General features: G+C 38.9%; 1 protein-coding gene and 1 long non-coding RNA gene across 9 annotated transcripts in view; one reads left to right on the forward strand and one right to left on the reverse strand.

Annotated features, from left to right (window-relative positions):
• Window positions 1–10,915: 10,915 nt before the first annotated feature.
• LOC113586995 (uncharacterized) lies at window positions 10,916–20,254 on the reverse strand. Of its 2 annotated transcripts, none has more exons than XR_003411685.3 (3): window positions 20,119–20,254; window positions 18,189–18,562; window positions 10,916–12,133 (listed from the first exon to the last, which is right to left on the reverse strand). It is a non-coding gene; the product is annotated as an uncharacterized LOC113586995 (long non-coding RNA). The 2 variants fall into 2 exon arrangements; XR_014117913.1 differs by having other exon boundaries at window positions 10,916–12,838.
• Window positions 20,255–20,367: 113 nt separating this feature from the next.
• The window catches only part of trps1 (trichorhinophalangeal syndrome I), a 98,481-nt gene continuing 94,572 nt past the window's right edge, over window positions 20,368–24,276 (forward strand). For 4 of the 7 annotated variants that reach the window (XM_035528828.2, XM_035528827.2, XM_081700257.1 and 1 more), the window contains exon 1: window positions 20,368–20,641. Coding sequence is in view for 1 of the 7 variants with exons in the window: in XM_081700245.1 (XP_081556371.1) it covers window positions 20,939–20,948 (10 nt within the window). In the remaining 6 variants the exon portion in view is untranslated. Of the gene's footprint in view, window positions 20,642–20,819; window positions 20,949–21,002; window positions 21,146–24,276 lie in introns of those variants that run through there. The other 3 variants (XM_081700245.1, XM_035528829.2, XM_081700235.1) reach the window with 3 other exon arrangements.

The following is a 24,276-nucleotide window of genomic DNA, read 5'->3' on the forward strand; positions in this document are numbered from 1 at the left end:
CAGTGGATGTAGGCTATCTTTGTTATGGTATATTGAATGCTCTCTCAGTGACCCTGGAGCCCAAAGTGCTTCCCGTTATTGAAATATTCATAGAAAGGCTTGCTAAGAGGCGACTGCACCCAGGTCCAATTAGTCGGGGGTCATGGCTCTGATTGCACCTGCTGAGGAGCTGGGTCTTGGCTCACAGAGGAATCAGAGCATGTTCTCTAATCTACTATAGGAGGGCAGGAAAGAAGAGGAACCCTGGATAATTCTGTTCGGGTGTTTCCATTTGAACCACAGCCCTGGGCCCAGTTGTTCTACGATTCCTGGGTCTACAGCACTGGGTGACACACTAGCAAATAGAGATCTTGGGCATCCAAGGAGATCAAAGTGGTTCCCCTTCCTCTATGGCTTTTGTCTGGGCAGCATGTTAAAAGCACAAAAAAGGGTGGGAGTTGGGGTGGATGGGGTGAGGGAGCTTTTAAAATAAGTCTGAGGGGCTCTATCCTTCCCTTCCCCATCTCCAAGACATTCAGCACTTCCATATTTCATTTGGCATGTCAGGGATGAAAGAGAATGTGTAGCTCTCTGATGCTCTCTCTTCGTGGAGGGCGGAGTCTGCCTGATGGCTGATGTCAGATTCTCTGTGAAGATAGAAGCTCAGTTTTATTATGTGCAATGTGTGAGAATTACTGAAGAACTGAGCATTGGCTGTTTACCCATCAACAAGAATGAGTAACTGGCCATTGAATGACCTCTTTTCAAGTATATCTGGCAAATCAAGAGAAACAAGTGAACAGATGCCACAATGGTATGGGAATATTATGGAAGTTGAATGGAATGGAAATATTATAGAAATATTGACCTAAATATTATGATAAGCACATCAGATGTAGTCAGAAAGCTGCGGTTAATGTCTATATATTGCAGGAACCATTTATATTGGATGTTGTTGGTAAAAACATACCAGATTAAACGGGTGCCTACAGTGCGCAACACCAGAAGGCTGGAGTTTTTTGTAGTTCAACATGATTTTTACACAGTTAAGCAATCAGGCTCCCAGCAGCAGAGAGCACCACTATACTCAGACTACTCTAATTTAATATAGTGCGATCTGAGATATAGAAAAATGGCAAAGGTTACAAAGCTCATTATGTGAAAAAGATCAAGCTTTTAACATGCGTGCAGGAAAAGCTGTTAAGTAATGAGTAAATGGAACACATTTAGGGGCAAGAGTGCTTTGTTCCCCATGTCAGACGACCGAGGCAAGCGATAAAACGAACATAATTTGTTTCAACTGGCTGACATAGGGCTCACAGACAAGGCGAAACAGACAGGGCATGAGAAGGGAGGGGAACTTAGCAGCTTCTTGTATCCTTTAAATGAGCCACTGATGGAAGTGGGACTGTCACTTGGCTGTCATAATGGAAAATTGACTCAATTAGCCCACTGACCTTGGGAGACCCGAAATCTTACAAAGTGGATTCTTCTTCCTCAATTTGCAAAGCCACAAGGATTGCTTGTAAAGCATGTCTGTGTGTGGGGAGGGGGTGAAGTGAGTGGATGGAGCAGAGATGGGGTATATGACAGTTAATGTGCGTCCATGAGTGTGAGATGTGATGTGTTACATCCCAATAGCAGTACTGACACTTTTGCATCATCATCATGCTAATTTATGTATTCTGAAAAAAAGATTCTTAATTTTATCACATAATAAACTTCATATTTATACTTAGTTACATTTTAATTAGCTCATTGGAGGCAACCTTATGAATATAGCATTTTAACAATGAAAATGAGATCAGCTGAGGACACATTTCTAGTGATAACTTTACAATCAAAGGTGCTTTACTAATGGCCATTGTATAAACACATTTCTTTAGTGAAACTGTATTAGATGTCATTCTTATTGTTGAGGCAGAAAAATGCACAAAGATGTAATATGCTGCACAGAAAATGTTATTTTAGAACAGATGTCCTCTTTTAAGTTGATGAAATGTACTGTTTAAAAAAAAAAGACCTCTCTACTAAATTTACGATGTCATGGCTCTTTTTATCCAGTGTATACAAACATTGCAATGCTTTAAAACAACTTTTTTTTGGGTGCTTAAATCATGTTCATTCATAGCATAATAACTGCTTGCAGGTGTACAATGCTATTTTTAACCCGAAACTGGATTCAGTTTTGTCTCATTACATATATTGGAGCAATGACAATAGATCTAAAAAACTGCTTAAGACCTAAAAAAAGTGTTTAAGATTGATAAAAAAAACCTTTCTGTATATTGACATTGATATTACATCTGTTGCCTCTCTTTTTTTTAGCTTTTCTTCAGAACATACAGAGCTATAGTCTATTTTATCTTAAATGCTAGCCATGATGATAGCAACTGTGATTTTAATGATCGGATTTAAATATGTGTGGATTAATAACAGTTAGTACATTGTTTTGTCTTTGGTAGCAGAATATGTCAGCTTCCTCACTAAATCTCCTCACTAAAAGTGACACTATTTTGTGACACTGTTATTTTATAGAACATTACACTGGGATAGACCATATAGTTTTACCTGCCTCAACAGTAGTAAACATATTATGGTATACATACTAATTAATACATGATAAATAATGAGTGATTTATAGTTTATGTGTTGGTAGTAGAGCCCAAAACATAGGATAATTCCATCTTTTGATAATACCTGATGAACAAGGCCTACATTTTCTTGTGCCTTCTACTGTCTCGTGCCTCATGCGGTTAGACTAATATGTGCTGAAAAACAGCCAAATAAGGCATGAATTATTTTTATTTATTTTTTTTGTGTGTGTGGAAATTGGTTTCAAGTATTTGAGTCTTCTTGAAAGATATGTGAAGAGCTTTAATAGTGCAAAGTCTGCTTAAAGGAAACTATCAGGGAAAGCAAACAGCATATCTTAAAATGCATGTAGTATTCTAGTATAAGTATATCAGGTACTCACTGTAAATATTTTGCTCTGTGGCTTGTTTAGGCAATGACTAGCACAAATTCCGAGAGCTATAGGAAATGGAAATCTACGCCAAAGCACAGATGAAATGACCATCAAGCTTTTGCATTTGGTGAGGTGAACAAGTGAGTATCGATTGAGTGAGCTAATGCACCTGCAGTACTATGAGTTAATATGCAACACTTCCCTGTTTAATGGATGTTAAGTTACTGCTCTAATTATCATCCTTTGACATTAATTGACAAGGATAACATTCAGGACACATGAAAAATGAGGCATGTGATTTGAAGTAATTGCCATTCTTTTTGTGTCTGGAACATTCTGAAGAATCCATTCAGCTGCAATGGAAATTATGATTAAATGCCATTGATTTACTTAATGACCTAATGAGCTGATTTAATTGTGCCCAGGGAAATTGTGCAGATACAAGGTGGATTACAACTTGGGATTTTTAAGAAGCACATTCTTGGAGGCCTTGGAAAGAAGAGGAGGCTGCACTTGTGCAAGAGTGCAGGTTTCCATAGATGTCTCAATAAACAGTGGCAGTCTGCTGAGTGACAGTGTCTTTTAGTTCACTCTAAGTGACAGGTGACAGCGACAGTGCTGGTGAACTCGCGTCTTCAGCAGTGCTGTTGGATCTACAATTGATGCATGCCAGGCCCACTGTCAGGACGTAAGGGTTTCAGTTCAGGCATGGTTCTGGAACACTGGCTTTCAGGAACAGCAGAATTCATAGTAGTCCCTTCTTCGAGGCTCCTCCTAGAGCTGAACAGAATGCATGCTGTGTGTGCTGTTTGTGTGCGTTCGTGCGTGCATGCGCGTATTACCCCAGATACGCTCCACTCTATGCAGCAAAGGGCTCTGAGGAGACAGAACAAAAAGGTGAGACTTCAGGCCCACGGTTCAGACGGCAAACAATGATCCAGGCACTCGTTGGTGGTATTCTAACTACATGGTGGTATTCTAACTACATCCATGTAAAGCCAGGTCTCTCATACATGTTATCTCCATACATTAGAACTAATCGTGGTTGTGTTATTCACAAAAACAAAAAGAAAGCATATATCTATATATGTTCATATGACAGAGCAGGATCTCATGCATGTCACAGATGTAAAACTCTCTTTGCGGAACAGTGCCATACACATGCGCACTCTCCGCGAGTTACTCTTAAAGCAACAGTGCAAGTTTTTGGCTATTACAGTATGTGCATGCATGCTCAGGAAGACTCAAACCATGAATTTCCAGGAAGGGAACACGAGCCAGTCCATCATCAAAATGTTGTGTTGTTGTCTTGCCTTCTTATATCAGACTGGCGAGAACAGCAGCAATCACTCGCATTCAGTATGCAGAAATGACACTGCAATGTGAATAATGAGTGGCTTGCGGACCCCAGACACCTCTATGTGTTACCACACTGCTCTCTCATTAATACTGTTCAGCTGGGCTTCTATAACCGTGTGCGCACAAAACAGCCTTGTATGCAGACTCGGAAAGAGCCAGACAGCAAGAGTGGAGGAGAAAGAGAGATGTATGATCGTCACCCAGAATGCTGAGTGTGGTGAGATCTAAGGCGGCTTCTTATATGGGCATTCGGATTTGTGCTTTTGACTTTTAAGAAGCTGAGGAAGCTGAGTCTGCACTCTGTCACATCCCACTAAAATAGCTGAAGGACAGCTCACCGGAGCCTGAAATGTCTTGGCAGTCACTACAGTTTCCAGATATATGTCTGCTTACACAGCATATTTAGTATATATCTCCAGCAATTAAACATGTCATGTTCATAGTCTTAATCATTTGGTTGTAGATTTATTCTTTACATTTAAACTGATTATATTAATTGTCATGAAAAAATTAGGGTAAGAGTATAATAACATACCTTAATAAAAAGAAAATTAATAATTGCTTAACAGTTTGTTAATGATTGTCAATAGTTCTATAATTTTATAAACATTAATTTGAATTTGAATACTTATTTATACTTTAATTGTATCTTTGTAATATTATTCATTAGCCTACCAAGGGTCCCATTACAAGGGTCCCATGTGTGTCTCCCAAGCCACACAGTGCCACTCAGATGTCTATAAATCACATCTTGCATTCTCTTTCCTCCGAGCCTCCACAATCGCTTTTCAGAACTGTGTTTGCATTACATCTTCATTTTGTACATATACCACTAACATTGTAGGAAAACCATGCAGAAGCAGCTATATTACTAGTTCTGACATGAGGTGCAACTGTGCCAACATAGTTGCAAAGTACATATTTATTAGATATTAGATATAATTTTAATAGATAATGATTGTTTCTGTTTGTTAGGGACTGTTTTTATAAAGTGTTGATATGCATGATATACTACACAACAGTCAAAATGTATTACTCAGCAGGATGTGTGTTTGTGTGTTTCAGTTTTGTGGTAATGGACTAAATGAATAATGTGGCTTAGCCAGATGTGAAGGAGTTTTAGGATTATTCTCTGTCTTGTACTCCTTTCCATACACACATCATATATCCCCCCTGCCCCCAACACACACACACACACACACACACACACACACACACACACACACACACACACATAAACACTAAAACACACGTCCTTAGGAATGTGTACCCTGATTATCATCCTATAAGCACATCACTGCCTCCTACCAAGAGTTCAGTGCAGTGCAATCAGTTAATGTTGGGACTAAGTAAGAATTATTCTCACAATCTCACAAACCAGAATGGTTTCTAAGGTATCAAACACTGATTGTGTTGTGTTCTAATAATACATGCTCAGTCATAACTGCACCCTTGGCAGGACAGTGAAGAAATGAAAAAGTTTTGTGGACATGAGTTTCTATGGAAACAGCAGCTAAGGAGATCATATTCCACAAACTCATTCTGTGGTCAGAGTGGCAGCTCTCTTTAACACAGCATGACCTCACAATTGCAATTTGCATAATTCAGGGCTAAAAATTCTGACACAATTAAAGTCTCCAGGTGAAATGAGCATGGTAGGAATGGAGCAGGGGTCTCTCTGGTGCCTCGCTGGTGCCTCATGTCTCAGTGAGCATAAATGTTGTCTTTGGCATGGGGAACAAGAGGGAGAGGGAGTGAGCCCCCGAGCATGCCCCACGCCCCTCTCCTGCTACTTCTCCCACCATTAGCTTAGAAAACCGGTCATTTCCTAATGACTTCACACTCTCAGATGCACTAACTAATGTTGCTCTTACTCCTGGCCCTAGTGTGCTGGGGAGTGTGTGACTGGTGCCATAAAGGGAGGGCATCACTCTCTTATTACTGACCAGGCGTTAAGATGTCTTCTTCTGCTGTACAGTAAGTCCTCCCTTGCAGTTTATCACTGGCCATTAGACTGCTTCAGTAGTGACTGAACTGCTTGTTATACAACATGGGTAGCAACTGGGGCTCCACCAAGCCTTTGTATGGACTCATGCATTTAGTCAACCTAATGATTTACCATGGCATCAACCTTTAGAACACTTACCAAAGCTACAAAATGGCTACATAGTGCAGATATACACAAAATAAGAGGTCCTTTTGGGTTATTTTTCTCAACAAGTGCTCTTGTGCACATAAAGTCATTATAAAGTTATGCTTTTCAGTGCTGCAGTGCTGACCAAATTGAAAAATATTAGTCAAGCATTAGTCACTGAACAAGTACATTGGCATGATTCATTTGTGAAGGCTGTAATCAAATATGCCCCTCCTTGTTGCCATCAATTGCAGAATGTTTTCTAGGAATAAGATATGTAGCATATTCTCAGAATAAGTTTCTTTAAAAGGGCCCTGTTTTACAATTACACCCACATTTGCCCTGTTTACATTAGCAATCGACTAGCAAACACTTACTAAGAAAATTTATCTCAAATATTGTGTGAAGCCTGCTTACTGTGCATGGGTTTTCTTCCATTATTATAAATGAATCAGCAAGGTTTAGTGAGAAATCAGTAGATCTACTTAGTTATGAAGCTTTAAATAGAGAAATTCAGTAATATTTACAGAATGTTGTATTTGAATGGATTTTGTATCTCCTTCTCAGTGTATTTTAACTATGTGTGTGTACCGTGAGACGAAGTTTATCTTTCAGCTCCTTTCAGATCAGCACAATCAGTATTGCTTGAGGTCTGTAATTTGAGTCCTCCCCTTCCCTCCATCCCTCGTTCTCGCCTCTTTTTTTATGTGGAAGCCTCCACTGCGGTCAGGACAACGGAAGATGCTGGGTCACAGCACATGGACGAAGATGGAGGAACATAATGACAGTTGGTGAACATTTACAGAATTCTATGTAAAGACCCCAAGTGTACTGAATCACCAAACCATGTGCTCCTGTGAGCTGTACATTACTTGTTAATCCATCTATCACCACCATCTGTTGAATATTCTGTTTCAAATGATGAAAAGAAGTAATTCACTTCAGAAGATGAAAATATGTTCGCTGGTAAATATATACAACTGGGTTTACAATTCAAAGAGAAAGTAAAAAGTGGTTACTGAAAACTAAATAATGTTGAACACTTGACATTTACAAATGCCCATACCTCTTTAATCAGATGACGATCTGTAATGACGAGATCTCCAAGAGCTCACTGTAGCTAGAAACTGTTTTAATTCACTTAATTCTATTCAACAGAGCAACCTATAAAAACAAAACCAGTCATATCCATTAAATAAACTCAATGTTGAATGTTATTTCTAAATATTTTTCATATTTGAAACTAGAAGAAAATTAATGTCAATTGTGCATTACCTACTAATGCTTCATATAATCTGTACTGTTGTCTACCAAATGTTAATGGAATTCTACAGTCAGAGAAGATTCAGTCGTGTTCTTTTCTAAGAGGGGCCCAAACCTACTACTTGCTCATTGTAAGCTGTGATAGTGTGCTGTTTCTAAGAATCTGAGAATGGCCTTTAAAGAGAAGCAGTATACCCACAGATAAAATCCCATCATGGTGTTAGTGGTTGGAAACTTTTATGGAGGAGAAATATTTTTGGCTTGAACAGATGAAAAACCAACTCTTGCATTTTGATCTTCAGGCACGAAAGACCGAATGGGAAGAAAAGAGTGTATGGTTAGAACAGAACAATGCCAACTGTGCCAATTCCAGCCCATGTGTCATGGCAGAACACAGATGGCATTTGAATGTAACAAACACGCTTTGAAGGCCACAGGCTCTTTCTTTTTTTAGGAAAACTATACACAATGATTTGTAATGTACCGCGATCTTATAATTGAATTTACTATGTATTAAAAATAATTGTCTGATCATTTCAAATACACTAATTTTAGATTCATACTATACTCATTAATTTTAATTTTTATTTTACATGCATTTTGTTCTTGATTTTAAATGTAAAGGATAAATATACACTAACTGAAAAATCATTGTCTTCTTTGTCACTCATCACCATTAATATCAACAACAACATGGTTATTCTAAAAAGAACAGACAATACCTTTTAGAGAATGTTTTTAATTTGTATCATGAAACAGTACATTTGCAAGACCTGGAGCAAAGCCGACATTTAGCCTTCTCATTTAGAAGTGTGATCTCCCTGAAGTACTACTGAATCAAGTCTTTCTCTAAGTTTTCCATCACTGGAGTTATGAGGGAAATGCAGGAATAAATTACTGTGTCACTAGCATAGAAATATATTTTACAATTTTCACTTACGCTGCCAACCTCATTTATACATAATGTAAAACGATGCAAACCTGAATAATAATCTATGGAGATTGCCACTTAAACATATCAAGTGAATGCCCACACTGGCTTCTTTCACATAATTATTTTTCACTGTGAATCTACAAGCTATCAGGGCTAGTCAGAATTTTTTTTCAATGTCTTACAGTTTTAATATCAAATCAAACTCCTGCAAGAAATGTATAAAAAGGAGAAAGAAACGTTTTTAGTTATTCAAGAGGTTGAAGAGATGCAAGACATTTCAATGATAAGCAGTAACCTTGTTTATTTTCCAAAGACTCAGTAACCTATAAAATTCCATTTGTGGAAAGTGTGTTCAGGCAGTCCACATTTCTCATTTTGAATAATTCTAAATGCTTCATCATGACCAAGTAGCAGACTGCAGAATGGTCACTCGTCTCCATTTGCTGAATCAGCTGTGCTGGATAAGTCATATTCTGTTCAGTAAATCAATACCTCATTTGGTATTGATTCATTATTCATACATTCATTCATAGTCTGTATAGACATATTTTATAGAGTGTTCAGCCTGAGGCAAAATCCTCTGGGTCCTTGAATGGGTCTGATGGGAGTGCTAATCATTAAAAATGCAATGTTTTAGCCTCTGACATCTGATGACCTCCTTGAAACAGTATGCACTGGGCACTGGAAGTCTGTTATTGATTGTGCCATGCTCCATTCAAGGCTTGTTTGTTTATGGATTATATGGTCTACATAAATAGACTACAGAGGAACGTTGTGTTTTAAATAAAATATTATCAACATAAATCCCAAGTACCCAGGCATGTGGAAAAACAGGTAAAATGAAACCAACACAGACTTGTTAACATCAATATGTAACACATACAGTATATGCAAATAAGGTGAGTGGAGTCTTTTTCCTGGACGTGTTAGGGGAAAGGCAGAGAGGAGGGGGCGGTCACGATACGCAGTTCTACTTTTGATCGATGTTCAAGGAGTCGGAAATTTGCCGCTTCATCTGCTCCAGATTATTCCGCAATCATCAAAGACGCGCCCGCGGTGAGAAGCTGTCATCAGCCCTTTCGGCAACCTAACGCTCCACGTGAGCAGGCGAGAGGAAGGCTCCCATTGGGCTGGCGGACATGGTCCATCACCGCACTGTGACTGCCTCCTCACAAAGGCACAGAGAATCTGACGGCTGTGCGTTACGTGCTGCTTCCGGGGAACGTTGGCTGATAGCTTCGGACACTCGTGACGAGTGATTGTGGAGTGACTCAGGCTGGCAGCTCTCTGTGCCTGACCTGGCACATGCATGACCTGCAAGGTTTCATGTCTCTTGTCTTGCTGTAAAAATGTCTGATTTAACTCAAGTAGGGAGAGCAGGTAGGCAATACTACTCTTAATGGCTTGTAACAATGCCCAATGATTGGTAGTTTAATCAATTCCACTCTTTTCTAGTGCTTCTGTGATGCCTTTACGAACAGTACACTACTGTGGAAATGGCAATTTAGGACAATGAGAAGGGATTTGTGAATACAGCAAATCTGGCTATGAAAGCAGAAGGTCAACCAAAACAAGATATTCTTTATACACTCTTTACTATTACAATATGATATTTGTCAGTACCTAATCTATTTCTGCTGTGTAGTGTGTCCTGTAGTGAGCTGTTTGCTGTACTGTCCCCTTGCGTGACAAGATAACTGTGTACACTGTGTGTAAGAGCAAAGACTACAGCAACAACATCATCCAAATTTCATGTTGTAAATCTTATAACGTTATCATCATCCCACCATTGACAATATGCCAAACTGTGATTATTACAGCAGGAACAGTGCGTCAAGCAGGCCATCCAGTTACCAAATGATGGCCATCGCTAGTGCAGCGACTGACCAAATGATGTAGTGGTCAGCTCTGTCGCCTAGGACTGGAAAGTTGTGGTTTCCTGCTTTATGCCAGGTTTGAGTCAGCCCAGTCCTAAATCTAAAAAAGGGGCCTTGTTGGGCAGACAGGCCTGACCGCAGAGACATTGGTCGGCCCAGGGTTCCCCTGCTTTCTCATGAAGCCTACAGCCTGCCGGCCCATAACAATACAGGTTCAAACAGACCAGCAGAGACCTTATACTGTAAAAGCCATTAGCTGGAAATAGCTGGGAATAGCCATGGCTGCGACCAGCTGCTCACCACAGGATATGCGTAGAAACACTGGCTTTCAAAAGGAATGAATCTCTCTCTCTCTCTATTTCTCTCTCTCTCTCTCTCTCTCTCTCTCTCTCTCTCCCTCTATTGACCCCCCCCCCCGCCCCTAGTGCTATTTCCTTTTTTTGTATGAGGATGTCCATCCCTCCCTCTGCCCTTAGGAATTTTCACATAAATGTTTTCCCGCCTTTGAATGCACACTGTTTGTTGAGGTTTCCCGTCTGGTCTTGCACTGCGCCTCGTCCGGTGCTGTTTAAGTGGCCACTGTTAAGTTTTCCAGCGGGACTCTGAGGATGCAGGGCAGGGCTGCTCCTCTCTGAGATGGCCATGGTGGCCAGTAGACTGCGAGCTTCAGAGTTTCACCTTACCATGACCGCAGCCCTTAAAAACAGAAAATCCATCCACAGAGCATGGAAGGGAGAGGTGGTGTCTCAGTGAAGATAAGTCAGCTGAGTTTATCGGACGGAACGCTTCCTCTGAGAGATTGGCCTGTCTACAGCATGGTGTCTGGCAAGTACACATTTTGCATGAGAAAAAACCTCAAAAACATGGTGCATACATCAGAACAGATGTCTTGGAATGTGCTAAACATCTCATGGCTCTGAAGACCAATCATGCGGCCATTTTTCTAGATAACTCTCATTAAGAAACCTGTCAGGTTTTTTATGCATTGCAGTATTTCAATCATATTCCTTATTGCAAAACTGTGTCTCTCTTACTGTAAGAGGGAGATGTGTAGCGCATTACCACATGAAACACAGCATTTTTGATTACTTGTGGCTGGGTGTTTTTCAAAACAGTCAGGTTTTCCTCCCTCAAATCAATTATAACTTGACAAAGTAACTAACGGCACTAGAAAAGACAATCCCCTGTTTTGCGGTTGTAATGCGCTTTGGCAGGTCTGCATATTTCGCTTGGCTGTGTGCCTGCCTGCTACAGCTGTGCAGGAGACATTTCCTCAAGATCGTTTCTTTTTTCATTCTCTTTCTCTGGAAGATAACATTGTCTTTTTTATGTCTGCCAGCAGATATATGGCATACACACCATGCTCCTATCATGGTCCCAATACTGCAGTACACCTTGTCCAGAAAATGAATTGCCTGATCATGTTGCAGGCCTGCCCTGGTGGTGCTTTATATAACCTCAATGATGGTGATCTTCTCCCATTTGGACATGGCCCATGCTTGATACTGGACAGCATCCATTTCATGCTCAGTCACTGATGCCTACAGCGTGAAGCGCTGATATTTCTCTCAGTCCTCATGGACTGGAAAAGAAAGCTGGGTTTCTTTTCTTTCCAGTTGCTGACCAAACCACCAGGCAATGTCGCGTCGAGAGGAATGAGAACAAACGCATCCAGGTGGATAAGAGTGGATTTGTTAGACAGACAGAAGGAGAGGCAGAGAGAGATATCAAATTATTCTTTCCACCTCTCAACAGGAACACGAAGTTCTGAAGCTAATTGTCTAGATCAAAGAATAAAGGAATTCATTTGGATGTGAGTGAATGAACACAGACCAAGAAAGTATGTTTCAATTACTGCAACCTGGGATATTCATGCAGCTGGAAGGTGGCTGAGGATCTTCCTCGAGGGATCTCTCTGGCCATTCGGAGGAGAGTGAGAGCTGAGGCTAGTGACCTAATAGGCTATCATGCAGATAAGTCTCTTAGGCAGTGGGGTTCAGCAGGTGACATAAAAATACAACATGGTGAAAAGTATGTAATGAATCACATCAGGCATCAGTTTCTGAATGACCGTTCCCTCCTTTAAATAAAAAAAAAGTTGAGTAGCCCAGAAGGGTGCTTATCGGGAGAAATCTTAGAGTTAGCAACTTGTTTCTGCCTGCATGATTTTTATCCATACAAAAGGCTGAGGTAGAACTTTTTTTTCCTGAGGACTGGATGACTGAGAGATAGGAACTTCCTGCAGGTGACAGGAAGCTTCAGATGCTGTGTTTGCTGTCAGAGAGGAAAGGCCTTGAATGATGACATATACCTCAGAGTGGGCCCTTGATAGACAAGCACACACACACACACACACACACACACACACACGTGTGTGTGTGTAATGTAAGAGTACTTGAGTGTTTACATCATAAGCTCATACACTTCTATAGACTACCACATTCTTCAAACACATAAATATTTAATTCTATTATATGGTCTTTTAAATTAGTCTTTTAAATTCTCTCCAAAAACTTCAGTCAGCATGGAAAAAATACATGAACCTTATCATTGCTTCCCCATAGTGAAAACTGACATTGAAGCAGTACAAATTAATAACTTTAGACATGCTGACATCATGATTAAGTGCAAACAATGTAAATGAGATTTTCCTTTACACTTTCTGCCCTGTTCCACAGCTGTGGAGTTGTTTAGGATATAAAAGCTTCTTTTGGATAGTTATAATATATTTGTGCTTGATCCTCCCTTCTACAATCTAATACATGGCCCTGGAAGCCAGCATAGCCTGACTCCATCACCAAATATGGATCACAGCTCTACGTCTTCATAGTTGGTTTGGTTTAAGGTACAGTTTCTCTCTTTGTCTATGATGGAGAGCTCTCAAAAAGAGGCCCATAATACATAGTATTGTCAGGGGGCATATCAGTTATCCTGAAATCCCTTCCTAACTCAGTTAGTGTGTGGAGGTTGTGGAGAGTAGGCCTACCAGCTCTGTCACACCCCGGGCCGAGCCTGGCTTGCTGCAGGCAGCTCACTGCATATTTTGTGCATTAGCCCGTGCATGTGCCTTTGCCACTGCTTGGGATTCTCCTGCCTAATGTGCTGAGATGACCTGTGGCAGAATGGATTTGGCATGCAAGGCCCTTTCCTGCCTTTTTTGAGCTCTCTCCCAAATTCCATTCCATCTCTCCGTCTCCCTTATGCCATCTCGCTTACACCATCTAACTTATGCTGTCGTTCTTACTGTCTGTCACAGACAGACAAACAGATGCACAAATTAAAAGCAAGTGCTCGTTTAACAAGTGAGCCAAGTGTTCTTTCTCTCTGTGTGTCTCTCTCTTTTTCTCACTAGACAGACGAATGAATGGAAGTTATCACTGAGAGAGATTATCACCCATGTGCAAAGACTATAATAATATCTTGAAGAATGTGAGTCAGATCCTCAACTGACTGTTGGATTGTTGTTTCTCATCCATTAAAAGAGTGGTCTGTCCATCAGGTTGGTTTTTCATATTATGCTGTTTGTTTGTTCTATTCAACTGTCACTCGTGATAATAACTAAATTAAATTTCAGATGTGATTCCAATTGCCCACCACTTGGTGTCTGTTTATTCCTGATAATATTCAGTCCCAGTGACTGAAAGTGAATGAACAGTATAAAATGTGTGTGCAGACCACATGTCAGGAAGTCTAATGGAATTCTATTTATTGTGATGCTTTGGCCCATATGTTAGCACTGGAGACAAGCATAGTGATTTAAAAGTAAAACAAACACAACAGTGTTGCTTTATTGGTCTTGGGTACTGGCCAAATGCTAAGCAACCATCACTGTCCTTGAGTGAATCAGCCTATATAATGCATCAGCATTAACAATTTCTCACCCTTTCCTTCTTTTTGAGGGGTTATATTCAAATACAGTACACTGTGGATATTATATGTAGAGAGCAAGATGGGATGAAACTGAGATTGATTTATTCATTTAAGCAAACTCCTCAGCTAATCTGTTTGCCGTAATCTTTCTCTGCTGCATTATCTTTTAATTTATTATGCCATTTTTGCATAAACTTGATGAAGTGGAAGGCGAGGTGAAAGATCTATGAGTGTGTGGGGCTATATTTCATATCAAAATACCTCTGTTATTAGCATGCTAAAATATGAAGTTACCCGCTGATCTCCTGCTAGCTTCCTAGATCACATGCTCTCTCTCACACACACACACACACACACACACACACACACACACACACACACACACACACACACACACACAGACAATACTCTCTTTTAGAGGTTTAGCATTTCCACTGTAATTTTCTACTATGCACTTAAATCTAATTTTATGGCTCAATGTTTTTAAGCTCTTTTATCAACACACACACACACACACACACACACACACACACACACGCACACATACACACAAACACACAGGTACACACAATGAGCACACACAGGCATGCACACAATGCACACACACAGTGGAAACAGCTGGCATGTTTCCTGCAACAAGGAAGTGCTGAGAGATCAGAGGAGGCTGTAGAAAAGAAGGCCTGATGATGACAGAGAGGGCATGAAGTGAAGATGACCCCTGACACTGTCCAGTCCCACTAAGACACCAGCCTGATGTTCAGACCACATGAAAACTGAAACAAAACTGTAAGGACATGGAGTTGATTCCAGAACCTCACAAAAAAGGGTATCATTCGAAGATAGAATGTAGATTGTTATATTCAATGTATAATGAGTATCTCCAGAAAAGACCAGACCAGAGGAGAGTGAAGCCTTATTGATTTCAATTCTATTTCTTCTCTGTTCTATATCTTCTGGTAGCTTGTTTTGATACCTTTTTTTGGAGACATGAAGACTGCAGTAAAAGTCTCTGTGAGATGACTCTGGCAATTGCAGCAAAGTCCTATTTGACAGGTCAAGACAAGAAAAATCACTAGGTGTGTTGATTCCCTTCATATGATTCCTCATGGCTATCTTGGCATTCGGACATAGCTGGTGAGAGTGAGAGTGATAAAATCTAACCAGGAATAAAGTGAATGAGAGAGAGAGAGAGAGAGGGGGGGGGGGGGGCGGGGGATTGCTGATCTCCATTAGCTCACATTTCTGATCATTTTAGAGTTATGTCAGTTATGGAGTATCCCCCTCTACCCCTTGTAATGAACTTGTCTGAATAATAGCAACAATGTACATAAACCTTTTTGCCTTCTTGATTAGTGTGTGTCTGTGTGCTTTAGAGGAAGAAGTTCCAAGAGTTTACTCTATGATTAAGCACTATGATAGCACTTTAAGTGTATATCCCTCAGTTACAGATACTTGGGATAATATGAGGACATTAACTATTGAAAAAAAGACAAACACAACAGTGTATGCAACTTCTCTATCTAACCATCTCTAAGAAAAGAGAGTACATTATTTTGTCAAGCAATAGAGAGAGCATACAGGGAAGCAATGGTTCAGGACTCATTTTTGGCTTTCTTTCAGTTTCAAGGTGAGGAGCCGTCAAAGGTGACCGATCTGTGAAGCTGCAGAGGGGTTTGGCAGTAGTTGATGTTTATCTCCTCTCAGTGTACAGTTACACTCAGACCCATAATAATTATTATTATTGTATAATAATTCTCTGAATGTTTCAAACCTTCTCGGGAGGTCTGGTGAAATCATCTTAGGATACTCAGGAATTCTATCCATTACTTTACTGCTGTGCATGCTCATAATTTCTATGACTTCCTTTCTTTCTTAGTCTTGTAAAATGTGGAATACTGCACCACTGAGCAGGACAGATTTTTGGATAATTCTCTAATCTTTTTGACAGTCTCTCCTTTTCCCCCCTATTCCTTTCACTAGTCCTAGCCCTTATTTTTTGATCTCCATACCCTCTTTACCCACACATTCTCTCAGTTTGCCTCCGCATAGATAAACTGCAGCCTAGGCTTTTCTGAGAAGGACAGAAAAGTTGCTGACTTGTGATGTGCACAGAGCCTACACTGTCTCTGCTTATATCAACTAAACAGTGCAGGCCACACCTATCTATTACTCTATCACACCACCCACACAGTGCAGGCCACACCTACTTATTACTCTATCACACACCCCACTCAGTGCAGGCTATGCCGATCCATTTCTCTATCACACCCCCCACACAGTGCAGACCACGCCTACTTATTACCGTATCATACCACCCACACAGTGCAGGCCACACCTACTTATTACTCTCTCATCTTAACCACATATTGCAGGCCAAAAAAAGGATCTTCTCCTTTTGTAGAAATGTGCCTGGGAAAATGTGTGAACGTTGTTTTTGTTCAGAGCTCCTTCCGGAATCACTGTCTCTGCTCCATAGAGTGATGCTACAGTGTAAAAGCATCACCACCAGTAATTTTTCCAATCTAACTTTTCTTTTTTTGAAGGTTTACAGGCAAACATTGAGATTGAAACTCTTCATTTTTGAAGTGGATTTGTTCTGCATATAAACAATACTGCACATAGGAGATGCACTTGGAGTCATTAGTCCAAGTGTGAAAATGTCTCTTGCACTTTAATGTTTTTTTTTTTCTGTCACTCTGACACCCCCATGTCATTATATATAGGCTACATTAATATAGTTGTAAGTATTAAGTTCACATCTTTTTATACATATTCAAGTGAATTTAAAAAAAGTTGCCACATTTTATTATTTTGTTCCTGGCTTAATCCTCTAGATGGGAGATTTTTTATTGCATTTCCCTGAATTCCAAACATAATTAAAGATGATTCATGGAGTCAAATTAAATCTGCATTGTGTTTTAATCAAACCTTTTTGTAAAGGTCATTATCTCTGACTCCCCCCACCCTTTTGCATTTTTATATCTGATGTAAATTTCATCACAGGCAAGTCATTTTCATCCCAACCTCTCAATATTGTACTACAAGTTAATACTTATCAAAAATTAATCCAAAACCCCTTTAAAATAACTTTTGATTCCTTTCATTTTAGTTGTTTGTCCACACACCAGGCAATGAAGGCTGTGCATGGCAATGTTGGTAGCAGATGCAGGGTTGCAGTGTGATACCAAACTCTGCTGTGTCATTTACCAAGGCTGCAGATCACACTTCTGAATTCCACACACTACTGAATTCCACACACAACACTGGCAGCTTTTTTCTCTAGTGCCTCTGATTCTAGCAGGCAGAAAGATTAGTGCTGTTTTCACCAGCATGTGAACACATATATATTTGTTTTGATAGAGATAAATATTTATAATCATGGGATTTGGCAACATTAAGTTGGTCACTGATATGTTTTAAATTAAAATTTATGTGACATAGTTTGTTAAAAGTTCAAAAATGTCAAGTATCTTAAATTCAGAATGGAAGTGAATATGCTGTTACCACCTTTAAAGTGGTCAATTAGTACTAATTAGCTAAGTGAGTCTACAGTGGCTGTATATTTTATCAAAAAAGCATTTGGTGAGAGGCAGTGAAAAGCTGAATTGAGGGCAGTCACCTACCCGTGGGGAGTTCTAAATACGGCCACACGATGTGGCTGGCTGTTAACATGGACAGATGAAAGGCAATACTGAAACAGTATCGAGCTGAGATAGGTGACAGTGGTGGAGCCAGCTATCAGAGTATGTAATGTGTCTTGCAGAATATAGCTACTCAAACTAAAAATATTTCAGTGATGGTTACCTCGTGGTACGATATCGCCAAGTGAGATAAACAGCTTTGATTTCACTCTTCAGGTTTCTTCTGGCCAGACCTTCAGGCAGTACTTCATAATGGTAGGAGATTATCTGGAGAAAACGCAAAGCTTTCAAAAATAACTTTTAGGACCTTGGGTTAATAGACCCCAGGAGTACAAGTACCTTAGTGGTGACCCTGAAATATATCCATATAAAATATAATCTGATTTCTGAAATACATATGAACTCCATATAGGCGTCATTTTGTCATGAGGTTTCCCCAAAGCCTTTTCTCTTCATCTTTACTCTGCAGTTGGTTGGCAGAACAGACTGCCTGTTTCTCTTCCAGTGTCATAGGTCCCGCACCACCAGCAGCCGGAGCTGAGGAGAACAGAGGGATATTATGCAAACTGTTGGAAAAGATGGCAGTACCCCTACTTGCTCTGTGTAGTGTAACTTTCCCATCATTTAAAGCCCCAGGAAACATATAGTGTGCTTGAATATCATCAATCAAGACTAGACAATGTGGAGAACCTGAACACAATTCATGTTGTGTACAGTCAGCTGGATTTAACACACACAAAGAGAGACAAAGAGAAAGAGAGAGAGAGAAAACTTACACATGCAAGAATAAAAAAATAAATCACACATTACAAATGTTCCCCCTCCACTATGTTTTTGCCATTTATTCCGAACTGAAAAAAAGCACCTATTCTCACTGGAGTGACTGGAAAAAAACAAACCTGGTGCCCATGGTCCATTTACTTTCCCTTCTCACTGAAAAATTATTTTGATTTTCCCTAATACACAGAATGAGTCATTTGAGGACGCTGAAAAAGTATTTGCAGAATTGTACCCAAGGCTTACATTAATCTCTGGTCTCAAAAAATGATTTCTGCCCAATTCATTTTATGTATTTTTAAGAATACACTATATCACATTTGTAGAATAAACCCAGAATGATATCATTATAATATATATATATATATATATATATATATATATATATATATATATATATATATATATATATATATATATATAAAATTTGTACATCTTTATTGTTAAAATGATTTATGTCACAAAAAGAGTTAAAAATAAATAAAAATACAAAATGCAAAAATTACAAAAAATACAAAATTGCAGTGTTTGCTATGTATAACTTTTATCCTATTATATTAATTAATTTTTTGTTGCTTTTATGGCAGATATTGTCCTTATAGGCTGAATGTTTTATAGGCAGCCATCTGAACACAGTCAGTAACTTTTTAAAATAACCTTGGCTGATAATGTGTTAGAAATGTATGCTTTCCTCCCTCCAATTTACGGTTTACCTCTAGAAAAGCAGTTTTGTATGATTACTAAATGGTTTATTTACATCATTGTTTCACACTGTACTTTTGCATTGTATTTATGTTTTACAATGAATAATTATTTTACATCATATATCTTATTAGAACTTTAGACCTTTCATTTATTAAAATTATAATTGTGAATTTAAGATTTTACTGAATTGAATATTACCTTTATACTTTACTGTCTATGTAACAAATTTCATATGAGCACTTAAATATATGCAGGTTTATCTATATAAACATTTAAAAATATCCTAAATTTAAAAAAAAATCCTTTGTGCACTACAACTATAAACTATAAAAAGTGTACATACTACTGAATATGTGTAGGATAAAGAACTGTAGCTATTGTTTAGGCTAAAGATGTATTCATGCTGGAGCTGAGCATACTACTATTGTGCGTACGGTGTAGCCTTATGTTAGAGCTCAGGGAACTGTGGTCCGAACCTTCAACCCATTCACAGCTACTCTTATAATGTAACGTTGAGATAATCCTACTGTTTGATAGCATAGCCTATTTTAATTATTTGCAAGACCCAACAAGTTGAAGGAAAATACTTATCGGTTAAATATCTTGATTACCTTAGACGTGCAGATGTCACCAACAGTATAATTTGTTTGTTTGAAAAGTTAACCGAAGTACAAAGTGAATATTATTTCACCGTGGTGAATAAACTCCTTATTAGTGACCAGGTGGTGCACTAGCGCACCAACTGCGGAGGCGAAGAGAGGTCCCTGTCCCTTTAAGACTGCTTGGTCTAGGGTGGCGCTTTCCTCCGCAAGGGCTTCTTGATATTAATAGTGTTGGTGTCTTGAAACTGACGTAATGCTTGGAGTCTGAGGTCCTGACAAGCGATAACATTTCTGATAAAGAACTGAGATCACTGCAAACTAACCTTTTCCAAGCAGACTCAGGCGTTTTTAATATTAAACACAGTTACACCGATTTCACTTGATCAGGAGCAATCCGAAATCTTATATCCCCACAAAAAAAAAGAAATAATTCCCGCAGATCAACAAACAAACAACACAAAGACGGTTCATGGTTCACGCCAAAGCTCCACCATCTTTCAGACTGCAAAGACAATTGCAATTTAATCAACAGGTAAGGAGAAAGCGAATCAATGAAACATTGCGAGCACAACAGAAACAATGAGATGTGGATTTGCAGTAGTTCCTGAATGCTGATCGCTTTTGAGGCAAATGTTATGTAATGGTGAGAAGGCTAAGGGATTTCGAGAATCAGTTGTGAGCTACTTTGCAGTAAAAGGGACCAATGCTTCTCGGATTTCACATGGCATTTAGGTTTTGTTGGGTTCAAACGCATGAAAAATTAAAATTGGCTACTCGCTACACGCCGTACCCCCAATAGTGGGTCACGTTCAGACACAAGGAAGAAAACATGAGTTTCAGTAGGTTTGACTTTTTTTTCCCCCTTCCTATTTCTTAAAATTGACGGCGTTTCTGTTTGATGTAACGTATTTTCGTAATGTGCTGTTTATTATGTGTATTATATCGATGAGCAAAGAAATGTGATATTTTATCTGTTTGTTATGCTTTTTATTTGCACTGTAACAAAGTCTGATGTGGTGGATTTGTGCCGCAACGTGTAAGCCCATCTATTCCTTATTGTTTGTAAGAAAATGCATGGTAGGTGAGGACAGAGTAGCTATAACGTAAAAATCACAAGTAAAAATAAAATAAAAAAGTTTGCTTAGAGTGCTCTCGGATACTTTTTGTATAAACAATTCTTTTATTGCTAGATAGCACTTTCCATACAACTTTAAAAACTTTCCGTAACTTATCTAAGATAAGAAAACGCGTAGGCATGGCAACATACTGAAGGTCGGAGAGTATTTGACCATCTACTCAAGCAGGTTGTTTATGTGGAGAAACAACATACTTTACAACATTTTTGTTTGTTTGTTTCATGGATTATTCGTTTTGTAGACTATTTGTAGACTAGGTAGCTAGTTAAGTTCGCTATTATTCATTGTAGAATTCCCCAAGACGCTCACGAGGCGATGGAGACGTGCAGCAGGTTTTAGAAGGAAGTTTGCGAATAGCGGCTCTTATGTTATCCTATAAAATAAGTCTGTACAAAAATATTTAGCACGTCCGATGGCTATACATGTAATTACACGATTTGCATTTTTATGCACCAAGTTGGTAAACTTAACGGAATTCCGAGGCACTTTACGGCTCTGTTGGATTGTTCATATATTTATTGTAAACTGCTTGTAAGATGCTACAAAACCTGACAATTAGCTAGTATAAACGCTTGAAAGACACGTGAAATTAATAGCGAAATATTGGCTTTCAAATATCAGCATTATTATTATTTTTTCAACAGGTCCAACATTAAACTTATCCAGTACTTTAGTTGTCATGCTTTTTCTTCTATATCCTACTCATCCTAGTAAATACACAGGCCTTTCTTGAATGGTTAAAAATAATTGTCTATAGGTTGCATTCTAATGACTTGTGTTGCTGCTTCTTCTCAGTTCTTGCAGTGAACTGTGGCTTTGGTAAGAGTGCCAGCTCATTGGTTTTTACAGCTCTAAAGCACAGTGATACATTACTGGTAGGTTTAAGTGGGTGGAAAAAGTATTTTACTCTAACCTGAGATAAAATCACCCGCCTTTCACTATAACTTGTGGCACTGAAGCATAACCCATATCTGATTGTTATGACACAAAATTCCCAAGTTGGTTTCAGTACACAGGTTGTACTGTTTCCTGTAAACTGTAAAAGCAAGCTGGAAATGATGCCCACTGGGTCGCTGAAAGGCGGCTTTCTTGTCAGTGAAAGTTTCCTAATGACGAGGCTTGTGCAAACAAACGGCGCTCATCATTTGGAGAAAAGACAAGAGACTCTCAACTGTAAACCAACTTTCAGATAGTGTCAACAAGGAAGTTCCTCCATCTCCACAGTATTGTTGTGCCTTCCTAGCTGTGCCAACTTCACAGATCTGTTGTTTATATGTGCATGTGAATCTACATTTATATTTTGAAGGAATATTTGTTGTTCCCTACTTTTTTTTATTTTATTTTTTACTTGGTATATTCTGATATTCAAGCTGGCATGTTATTATTGTCTAGAGACAATGCAAAAGAGTTTTATTTGTTCAGCATGTTGTTCAGAGTTTGTCTTTTCTAATACACAAGTGCTGATATTTGTCCTTGAATGTTGGCTTGCGGGTATTGAGATTCGTTCACTGCAGTTCTGTTTGTAAAGAGAAGAATAAGATCTGTGTGGGTTGTCTGATAAGGGGTGTTTGAAGTGATTGAACTGAGCGAGGTAGATTTGAAATGTAAATGGGCCCGCATCTGCGGGCTCTATGGGCTGGATGCAATAGATCAGTGTTGTATAGTGGAGAACTTTACGGCTGACAGCTGAATTCGGGCTTCGGTGCTCAGTGAAAGCACCAGCAGGGAGGCTTGCGTTTCTCCTGCATGGCTTTTGAGTTTCCAATACTTCTTTTGGTCTTCTTTTGGGACTCCCTTCTTATCACAGCAAGATGAGCCCCACACTCAGGCTCTGCCCTGCAGATTCATCTGTGTGCTGTTGAATGAGAAGGCTGTTGAGGGGGGAAACACAGAGTACTTTGGGTATTTTGAGTATTTTTTGTTAGGTTTTTTACATTTTAATAAAAAAAATATATATATTATTATTATTTTTTACTGAAATAGGTACAACTGGCATGCTATTTCTCTATCTGGACTGTGATAGAAAAAAAAATACAATAGAAGTTCCTTAATCCAGTCTGTTTTATTTCATGCCTTGAAAGGATTTGTAAGTGGCTATTGTGTATTCTAGATGTGGTGATTTATAAATGTTCTGCGTCCTGTAAGAAAAGTTGATTACAAAGCAGTGCCAAAAGTAGTTATGATGAACTGCTCTTAGTGTTGTATGAACCTCTGTCTGCTGGAATTGTGGAAAAAAGGATCTTGATGGTGTTAATCTGTTTCTGCATTTTTTATGCACATCTCAACCATTTTAAGACTTCAACACTTTTCAAACATTTTATGATTTTATATTAAACTACATCATTTCCCTTTCAACAACAGTTTCCTGTACAATTGCATACGACCATTAGAACCATTAGAAACTTTAAATGAGACATTTACATTAAATAAGACATACATTTTACCTTTTAGATTATGTAAACTAGCTTTGTGGTTAGGAGTATTCAGATAATCAGCATATATTGGAAATTTGATTCTCTGTAATTGTCTAGTGTAGAAAGTATAATCCTCTGTAGCTGACCATGATATAGCATTTAGAAAAAGTGTGTTTGAGTCACAGTAGGTTTTGTAAATGTGTCTTTGTTGTTTCCTTTAGCATTTCAATAACAGTGAGTCATAGTTCATTTCATTACATTTGCGCTTAGTTTTTCTTTTAGCAATACTCTGAATGAGAGATGTTCATATATGTTATATGTAATTCATATGTCTTATATTTAGTGGTGTACATTGACCACTGCTGCTGTTTTCAGTAAAGCATAGCGATTGCAGAGGCGATGTGAAAAACTTGCTTTGGAGTGAGGGGCAAATTACCTGACATGCTGTGTGAATCCAAGCTAGTTCAGGCTTCTGTTATCTCTGTCACCTTTTTTGTGTTTTGTATTTTTTGTGTCTGAGAGAATGGTGAAAACGAGGGTGTTATCAGCGAGGTCTGGGGTATCATAATAACCTTTAACTCTTACCTGCCGACATGACAGCTTTTTCTTGAAAGGTC

Source organism: Electrophorus electricus, chromosome 2, assembly GCF_041902795.1.
Source record: "Electrophorus electricus isolate QZ-2024a chromosome 2, ASM4190279v1, whole genome shotgun sequence".
Classification (NCBI taxonomy): domain Eukaryota; kingdom Metazoa; phylum Chordata; class Actinopteri; order Gymnotiformes; family Gymnotidae; genus Electrophorus; species Electrophorus electricus.